Below are 10,000 nucleotides of genomic sequence, written 5' to 3'. Positions count from 1 at the left end.
CAAAGACTTCTGTTGTAAGTACCTTCTTGACCCTCCCATCTGAGGTGAAATCTCTGACGTCAAAAACAAAGCGCATTACGAGGAGGCGTCAGAAATGCAAACAATGACGAAGTTGGTGCACAACACATGATCGTTTGAATTCCCAAAAAGCGCAGCTCATTTCCGGAACAGCACAGATGACAAAGTTGGTTGGAACAAAATGGAAGCCGCCAGTGGTGATAAGTCCCATGCTCCTCCATGTCACCTTCCCATGGCAGCGGCCATCAAAAAGTAACTGATCTCGTGAGAACGGTAACAAAACGAGCCATTCGATCTCTCCCAAGGCTTTACATGAGATGACCGCTTCCTAAAATAGTAACGTAGTAACGGGAATATGGATTGACGCCACACGGAGGAAGGGAAATAATCGCGGCTGAAAACACTGGAGAAGATTAGAAAGAGTTACTGGTAGTGGATCCCGACCACACACAAAAAAAAACAAAAAAAAAATCGGTTCAGCGCGCACAGCGCTGCGCGCTGAGAGCACGTGTTGAAATATCTCATCGATGAGGACTGTGTCGGGGGTGTAGCTGAATACGGGGTGTAGCTGAATACGGTGTCCAAATTTGAAAAAGATCCACCGAGAACTTTGGCCGTGCATCGCGAACAGACAGACAGACAGACAGACAGACACTAGTCGTATATATATATATATATAGAAGGTCATCCCTAGGCTGTGCATGTATCGGTATCGTACCTCATAAATTGTGCCCAAAGTTGACTTCGTAAAGACTTCGCGATGTCTTTTTACCAAAAATTCAGTGCCACAGATTTATGTAGCGCGCGAGCTTCGCAAAAACCACTTCGCCAAATGAATATCGGACTTTAAGCTTGGCGCTGGCGTTCTCGTGTAAGCGATTATGTTTACCGACTCAGATGTGTCCAGGATTTCACATAGAATAACAGCATCCTTCTACTCGGACAACTGCCAGAAATCAACAGCGTAGTGGCTGCATTGTGTGCGGAGTAGGATTACCCCCCTCCCCCTCTGAGTGTATGTAGCAGATTGACATATGTTTCCCTTGCTATAATCAAACTATGCTGTATTTCATTTCTGACTGTGGTACTGTATTGTGTTTATTGATTTGTATTAATTGTATTGTATTGTATTGTATTGTAATGTATTGTATTGTATATTGTATGGTGTTGTATGGTATTGTATGGTATTGTACTGTACTGCATTGAATTGCATTGTATCGGGTTGTGCTACTGCATTGTATTGCATTGCCCCACATTGTATTGTATTGTATTGTATTGTATTGTATTGTATTGTATTGCATTGCATTGTATTGCATTGCATTGTATTGTATTGTATTGTATTGTATTGTATTGTATTGTATTGTATTGTATTGTATTGTATTGTATTGTATTGTACTGTCCAACTTTTCCAAGGGCCGGCGCAGGGGAAACTAGGAGGCCAGTGCCAGCCTGGTAACAGCTGTTCTGATGCTAACGCTGCGTGTACAACTGGTCTCACAACTACTGGACTCTGCCTCTGCAATGATGGCTACCAATTCAAGCCCTCCGACGCTTCATGTAAGTACACGAAACACTGAATTCTTTAATCCCCATTTTAACTAACAAGATAATGGCGAGCTAGGGATTAAGTGGGCCGCAGCAGGCCTCCAGCGGTGCTCAGTGGCAACGGCCCCAATGGGGGTCAAGGGTCAAGTCACCTGAAGTTGAGCTTTCGTTTTGACTTTTGTGTTTTGTCAGTACAAATCAGCATTATAAAGTATTCAAAAAACATAGCTGACGGACATCGCATAAACACCTAAAAATACTCACAGATTTTCTAAACAGATTTGCATGAAAGTCGAGCATGGGTTTTTGAGCGTTTCTTTCTTTCTGTATTTGGTGTTTAACGTCGTTTTCAACCATTCAAGGTTATATCGCGACGGGGAAAGGGGGGAGATGGGATAGAGCCACCTGTTAATTGTTTCTTGTTCACAAAAGCACCAATCAAAAAATTGCTCCAGGGGCTTGCAACGTAGTACAATATATGACCTTACTGGGAGAATGCAAGTTTCCAGTACAAAGGACTTAACATTTCTTACATACTGCTTGACTAAAATCTTTACGAACATTGACTATATTCTATACAAGAAACACTTAACAAGGGTAAAAGGAGAAACAGAACCGTTAGTCGCCTCTTACGACATGCTGGGTAGCATCGGGTAAATTCTTTCTCGTCCCAACCAATATGGGACTCCCCCTAACCCGCGGGGGGTGTTTTTGAGCGTTGATATTTACGTATAATCGTAAATTTCTCATGTCTGTGAAAACGTTAGCAGAGTTAATTTTCTTGATCAAATCTGTTTTCCCTTTCTCGACATCGTAAAAGACAAAAACGGATTACATACTCATATGTATATATAATAATCTATACATATAATAAAAGAGAGTGTCTGTCTGTGTGTCTGTGTGTCTGTGTGTCTGTGGTCGCCATACCTCAGAGATGGCAAGAGGCAGGAACAAGATATTTTGCATGCACACTCCCTAGGTGCCGCAGATGTGCACCTGGGTTTTAGTTTCTCCAGACATTGTTTTCTTCCTCGGATAATGACCCTCCCCATCTATCAATACAGTCTACATAGTACAAGGGAGGTAAGTCATGCTTTGTCACCCACGGAAGGGAGGTAACTCATCAAACCAGTATACCTGTCATTCTCAAGGGTGACCCCCCGCCCGCTATCATCCCGCCCCCCCCCCCCACACACACACACACACTAACCCTGCCCCCTGCTGTGCAAGGCCAGTTCAGTGCCTGGTGATCACATGTAGCAAGCACATAATGCCAGTGATATTACAGAGGTCGCCATACCTCTGAGATGGCAAGAGGCAGGAACAAGATAGTGTGCATGTACACTCCCTAGGTGCCGCAGATGTGCACCTGGGTTTTAGTTTCTTGATTCACTGTTTCCTTTCTCAGATTATGGACCTCCCATTTATTGAATACAGCCTATATGGTGCAAGACCAGTTCAGTGCCTACTGTTCACCTGTAGCAAGCACATCATGCCAGTGATATTAGAGACTCGCTGTTGCTCCTATGAGGGGAAGAAATGAAGAATGAAAAATTAACTGGACAGTTCCGGAAATTTCTAGAAGGTAAGGGAGATAACTCTTTTTTGTCTGTGGTCGCCATACCTCTGAGATGGCAAGAGGCAGGAACAAGATAGTGTGCACGTACACTCCCTAGGTGCCGCAGATGTGCACCTGGGTTTTAGTTTCTTGATTCATTGTTTCCTTTCTCAGATTATGGACCTCCCATTTATTGAATACAGCCTATATGGTGCAAGACCAGTTCAGTGCCTACTGTTCACCTGTAGCAAGCACATCATGCCAGTGATATTAGAGACTCGCTGTTGCTCCTATGAGGGGAAGAAATGAAGAATGAAAAATTAACTGGACAGTTCCAGAAATTTCTAGAAGGTAAGGGAGATAACTGTTCACCTGTAGCAAGCACATCATGCCAGTGATATTAGAGACTTGCTATTGCTCCTATGAGGGGAAGAAAGGAAGAATGAAAAATTAACTGGACAGTTCCGGAAATTTCTAGAGGGTAAGGCCAGTTCAGTGCCTGGTGTTCACATGTAGCAAGCACATAATGCCAGTGATATTACAGACTCTCTATCGCTCCTATGAGGAGAAGAAATGAAGAAGAAAAAGTTAACCGGACAGTTCAGGAAATTTCTAGAAGCAAAGGGAGGTAACTCTTACTTTGTATACATTGAAGGGAGGTATCTCTTCTAATGCAGGCACGCCTGATCAGTCTTTACAGAATATATAGAGTCGATGTTAGACCTGGTTTTCAAGTATCTAGAATTTTCCTAAGAAAAGGAGATAACTCAAGTCAAAAAGTTATTTTTCAGCAAAAAGAGTGTGTTGATGGTGATGCTTTCACACTGTCAGTCCCAGCCTTTTAATCCAAATGTATGAGCTCACACTTTCATCTATTGCTTATTCTCATTGGAATAAGATTCTAGAAGTTTCTGAGAGAGAGGGAAGATCAGAAACACCCGGGCGAAGCCGGGCCTGACTGCTAGTAAGTAATAAAGCAGTGACAGTAGGGAATGTTATGCGAAGACTAGATTAACCCACTTGTGATCGTCTTGAAAACATTTCTCTGTATTTCAAGAAATTTGTCCTTGGTAAATGAACGAATCAAAAATATATTTACCATGAACTCCGAAAGACCGCGGCGAAAAAGCGTATCCGAGCCAACCTGACCACATAACTCTTGACTTTCACTCACAGAAACTGCGACCGGCACGGTTGGCCTAGTGGTAAGGCGTCCGCCCCGTGATCGGGAGGTCGTGGGTTCGAACCCCGGCCGGGTCATACCTAAGACTTTAAAATTGGCAATCTAGTGGCTGCTCCGCCTGGCGTCTGGCATTATGGGGTTAGTGCTGGGACTGGTTGGTCCGGTGTCAGAATAATGTGACTGGGTGAGACATGAAGCTGCGACTTCTGTGTGTGGCGCACGGTATAATTATGTCAAAGCAGCACCGCCAGGCGGAGCAGCCACTAGATTGCCAATTTTAAGTCTTAGGTATGACCCTGCCGGGGTTCGAACCCACGACCTCCCGATCACGGGGCGGACGCCTTACCACTAGGCCAACGGCCCTGATATGGCCCTTCGTGGTCGTCTGGGCGTTAAGCAAACAAACAAACAGAAACTGCGTACTTAAAAGATGCCTTCCTTCCGATGCAAACTATCATGTACACTACCGCAGGTCTGTCCAGGTTTTGACAGAACATCCTTCCTCTTGGACACATACCGAAATGTACAACCTATACCTGCTTTCCTTGCACAGTGGCATTTTATATTGTCGCTGAATTATTATCATAAGTGAAGACCTCGTCAATCTGCAACGTTTTAATTCATCAAAAATGTCCCACTCCCAACAGGCAGCAACCTGGCTGATTTTTTTTCTTTCTCTGTATGTCCTAAAGGGGGGGGGGGGGGGTGGGGGTGGGGGTGGGGGGGTGTGCTCTTATCCCATGTAAAAGCATGGCTGGATCTGCGGTGTTATACGTGATCGCTTGCACGGGATCCCAAGTATCTTTAAATGATTTCTTGTTTGTTGTTTGTTATCAGGTGAACGGAGTTCTAGTGGTGTCCACAGAGTGGCCGCTTCAGTGATGTGCGTTGTGATGGGTTTCATACTGAGCAAGCTGTTGTAACATCAACGCCGCGACACTTCACCGAGTTCAGCCGCAACAAACTGCTACGCTATACAACAAAGACAGCGATAACCGGCAAATGTCCAGTAATTTACCGGCAACAAATCTAAAACTGTCGGAAAGGAAATAGGCACGGGTGCCCGGACTTTCGTGGACTTTCACTTCTGACCTGTAATTTTAACAACCACAAACATGATCGGAATTGCGGCTTTCGGCATCGCCACATGCGTCCCTTATAACCAGCCGGCCACTGATACATACAGGCTGGTATTTTGCCTGCCAGATTCTTCCCCCTAAAGAATACATGAACACTGTGTTTTATTTAGACTTGATTTGATTGTGGCGTGTCAGCGTGGCCGGTTTTTGAAAGAGCCAGGATGCGTACTTGTATAGTAAGACCCGTTTAGAAAATCGCCCGCATAATTGATTTGCTTCAACCGCTACTAATGAAAGTAGTTAAACACCAAAGAATGTTCGTGTATACAAAACAATTTGTATTGTCCAGTCTTACGCGGAGCGCAGGAGTGAATCCCTTCATGTTGAGGTATACTGCATTGCAGTCTGTCTGTTTCGCGATGTGCAGTGGGAAAAACACCTTGAAAATAGGCCAACGTGTTGCGTGTTGGAGTGTCATGGTTGTACTAAGTGACCTATATGTCTCAGACCCGAAATTAAAAAGCAAGCTTAGTTAATATACTGAACGTGCCATAATTGACACCACAAATGTAAGCATTCACAAACACATTGACCTCATGTTCGTCATGTTCTGTAAAATATACGTCTTTATTTTCTCATTATTACACCCCCGGTATAGGGGTGTGTATAGGTTTCACTGGATGTGTTTGTTTGTTTGTGTGTTTGTGTGTTTGTGTTCGCATATAGATCTCAAGAATGAACGGACCGATCGTCACCAAACTTGGTGAACAGGTTCTATACATTCCTGAGACGGTCCCTACAAAAATTGGGACCAGTCAAACACACGGTTAGGGAGTTATTGGTGGATTAAGATTAAGAGTGACATATTAATGGTCAAAGGGAAATAACCTTCTCAGTTGGTGGCAGTGAGAATGGTTATTTCCCTTTGACCAACGGGGGTGTTTTTCCTACCTCGACGTACCTTTTCGCAACGGACCCTGTGTTTACATTCTGACTTTTGAATTCTGACTTTTGACTTCTGACTTCCTCTCTTCTGACTTCTGACTTTCTCTCTTCTGACTTCTGACTTTTGACTTCTGACTTCGGGGGTGTTTTTCCTACCTCGGAGGAATTTCTTGTTATATGTGAAATCATCCATTTCATACATTATTAGTTCAATGAAAACAGTGAATGATTTGCGTTTTCAGTAATTGTATGCTAATTCCATAAATAAACAAATCTTGGTTCTTGTTTTTGTTTTGTTTTAAATTTTGAAACGTCAACAGTCTACATAATAATTATGTTCGGCTGTATCAGACCAGGTTTCTGTTCCTTAAAAATAAACGTATGTTACAAAAATGTATTAACTTAAAACATGTCATACCAGAAGAAAAACGTTCAGTTGACCCGAAGGTAAGAGTACCTGCAAGCTACCAAACAGTTTTAGGTTAAAACAATCTAGCATCGTGAAGTTTTTAAGGAGACATATGCGAAAGCATTACATCGTATTGGATTAAGAGCCCGAGTTGTCCAACTGCATGGAGTTTGAGTTTAATAATTATTCACATTCCTGAAAACCATTCATATTTTAGTTGAGTCAAGTGCCATACCGTCTGCCTCTATCCGTGTTCTGTAAATATGTGAATTGTTGAGTACAATGTTTTACATTTGATTTATTTCACGCATAAGCCACTTTTGTGCAAACGTTTCTATGGTGCAACATTATATTTGACTTGTCCAATATTAGGACTTAAAATAAATCTGGGTATATAGTGTGTGTGTGTGTGTGTGTGTGTGTGTGTGTGTGTGTGTGTGTGTGTGTGTGTGTGTGTGTCTGTGTGTGTGTCTGTGTCTGTGTGTTTGTGAGCATGCGAGCGTTTGTGCGCGTGCGTGCGTGTGTGTGTGTGTGAGTGTGTGTGTGTGTGTGTGTGTGTGTTTGTGTGTTGGTGTGTGTTTGTGTGCGTGCGTGCGTGCGTGTGTGTTAGCATGCGAGTGTGTGTGCGTGACTGCATGCGCCCGTGTCTTTCAGTCTGTCTGTCTTTTTCTGTATGAGTTTCACAATCGCACGAAATTCAAAAGGAAAAAAAATACAAACAGAATAAATCGGCACTCTAATGAAAAGTATATGTAGCCTACGTCAATTTCAATTTTTCAAGGAACAATTTGCGCAATCATGAACTAAGCCGTCTGCGTGTATTGAGCTAGGCAATTTTGCTCAGTACATAGACTGTCACCAATCACTGAGTTTGCTTGGACCAGAAAGTAGTCAAGAAGGTTTTTATGTAGACACGTTACATACTGTTCAACATTTTGCTTATTTAACGAACGAATTAAGTTAATCCGAGTGGGCCTACCAGATGCGCAAAAAAAAAAACACAAAAAAAACAAAACATAAGCCAAATCAATGAACCCTGACTTGCTCGGGTCTCTTTTTAATCGGATTTACTTGATCAGACCTGCATAACTGAGTTGATAAAGTGTTATCTTCTTCTTGTGAAATGACAATGAATCATTGTATGAGTGTAGTGTGCAGATAATGAACATATCCTTTTGTTTCTTGTATTGCCATAATCAGGGACAAAGAACGGATCAGAGAATTGACCCGAGTGCGATAAATCCTAATCTGAAACGCTTGAGAGGCATGAGGGATGTTGGCAGCAAACATAACCTGCATAAAACTATTCCACCTGTTTGATAATACAGTTGAAAGGCATGCACTTGATCTGCTGCAATCACAAATAGATGTTATTTAAGTTGTGCGAAATTTCATGAGCAAAATTGTCCTACATCATACACAAAGCTGCTACAGACAGGATGTTCTTTTGTGGGGAGGGGGGGGGGGGGTGGTTTGCATGTTCGGGAAGGACAGCTTACTTATTGAAAACCGATCTCTTTTTTAGAAGCCGGAGATGTTAGTTTAAAAACTTGTTTTTGAGTATTTTAAGGTACTTTGAACACCACATAATTATGTTGCAATGCAACTTTGTCATCGTCACCCCCTTCCTTGTAATAAAGTGTTCATTTTCAAAGTGATTAATTATTATTATACGCTGTTTCCTCAGAATCGTTTTTTTTTTTAAGCATCAGTGGTGTCATTGGGAAATAATTATTTTCTAGACTTACTGTTCAATCGTCCCACTTTTGTTTTTGCTTTATTTCTTAGCAATGACCTTGAATACATCGGAAGCCTTTCCAAAATAACAAATCTTAATACTTTCTGTGCCATCTCTGGACCCCACTCCGCTGATAAAGTGTTACCTTTTTGTTTCGACATCACAATGGCAATGAATCGTACACCGACACTACACTTAACCTTTCGTCAGTTGCATGTGCTTTACCCAACGAGATACATTCTACAAATGCAATATCAATTACCGCTATTTTGCAACGCGTGATCTAAATAAACAGAAACATCACAGTACTATTACTATTTAAAGATAGTAACTAAAATACCGCAGATCATATCGAAGCCTTGCTCAATGACAATGGATGACAAACAGTGTACTATTTCCAATCACAACTTAAAGGAACCGTCAGTCTAAAAGTCTGAGATAACACCAATAATTATAATACATGTTTCTCAGCTAAACTGAGATAACAACAATATAATACATTTTTCACCGCCCTGATATGGCCCTTCGTGGTCGGCTGGGCGTTAAGCAAACAAACAAACAAACAAACAAAATACATTGTTCACAGTTAACCGTAATCTGTTCACATTTCTTGCATTCACACGCTCGAAACAGCTTCTGTAAATCGTAGCGAGCAGCTCGATATCTGAACTTTTTAGAGCTGTGTTATAAAACTTTTAATACATGTCAGGGCCGGACTACCGGAGGAGTTATGGGGGTTGCGCAACCCCCCCCCCCCCCCCCCCAGCCTAAACATGTACCTCACTTATTAAATTATTTTTATTATTGTTTATTTTATGCCGTTTCATGCAAGGAGCGACCATTTTCCTATCTCAAAATATGACCTACCCATCAGCTTCAGGGGGCAAAGCCCCCTCACCCCCACAAGGGGCTCTGCCCCTTGACCCCGCCAGGGGGAACATCCCCCTGGACCACCACTGGCAACCACCCCCACCCCCCCTCCTCCTCTTCGCCTAGTCCGGCCCTGCATGTACCTGCATGGTCGATGCTTAGGCTAAATCCGACAGAATAGATCAGGTCAAGTGTCTCGCGAGAAGCACTATACACCTCTTTAAATACACTTTTAAAACATTGCGTGCAGATGAACTGGATAATCAGACAAAATACCATACTTAGTCGGGTGTTTTGCAATGTAAATTGTGCAAGCGACGAATCTAAAATGGGTATATACACGGATGGAAATCATTTTTGGCACAGTTTGAAGTAGACGAAGCAGAGACAACCCTCGTCATACAATGGCTTCTCCTTTTTTCGCTATACTTCTGTTAGCTTTGGCGACAGGTGAGAGATTGATTGCTTGAATTGTTAGTTGATTGATTGCTTGAATAGTTAGTTGATTGATTGCTTGAATTGTTAGTTGATTGATTGCTTGGATAGTTAGTTGATTGATTGCTTGAATAGTTAGTTGATTGATTGCTTGAATTGTTAGTTAATTGATTGCTTGAATTGTTACTAGATTGATTGCTTGAATTATTAGTTGATTAAC

General features: G+C 42.3%; 2 protein-coding genes across 3 annotated transcripts in view; both read left to right on the top strand.

The window, feature by feature from the left end:
- Positions 1-6,400, top strand: part of LOC138954861 (multiple epidermal growth factor-like domains protein 10) — a 6,938-nt gene extending 538 nt beyond the window's left edge. Inside the window, exons 2-4 of the mRNA XM_070326622.1 lie at positions 1-14; positions 1,432-1,575; positions 5,142-6,400. The exon at positions 1-14 is cut by the window's left edge and continues 115 nt beyond it. Coding sequence (XP_070182723.1) covers positions 1-14; positions 1,432-1,575; positions 5,142-5,227 — 244 coding nt within the window. The 3' untranslated portion in view covers positions 5,228-6,400. The remainder of the gene's footprint in view (positions 15-1,431; positions 1,576-5,141) is intronic.
- Positions 6,401-9,514: 3,114 nt separating this feature from the next.
- LOC138954859 (prion-like-(Q/N-rich) domain-bearing protein 25) overlaps positions 9,515-10,000 on the top strand; it is a 23,323-nt gene continuing 22,837 nt past the window's right edge. The window contains exon 1 of one of the 2 annotated variants that reach the window (XM_070326619.1): positions 9,515-9,795. In XM_070326619.1, coding sequence (XP_070182720.1) covers positions 9,750-9,795 — 46 coding nt within the window. In that variant the 5' untranslated portion in view covers positions 9,515-9,749. The remainder of the gene's footprint in view (positions 9,796-10,000) is intronic. The other variant, XM_070326621.1, reaches the window with a different exon arrangement.

This window comes from Littorina saxatilis, unplaced genomic scaffold (genome assembly GCF_037325665.1).
Source record: "Littorina saxatilis isolate snail1 unplaced genomic scaffold, US_GU_Lsax_2.0 scaffold_927, whole genome shotgun sequence".
NCBI lineage: Eukaryota > Metazoa > Mollusca > Gastropoda > Littorinimorpha > Littorinidae > Littorina > Littorina saxatilis.
This window is presented reverse-complemented; position numbering and strand designations above follow the sequence as displayed.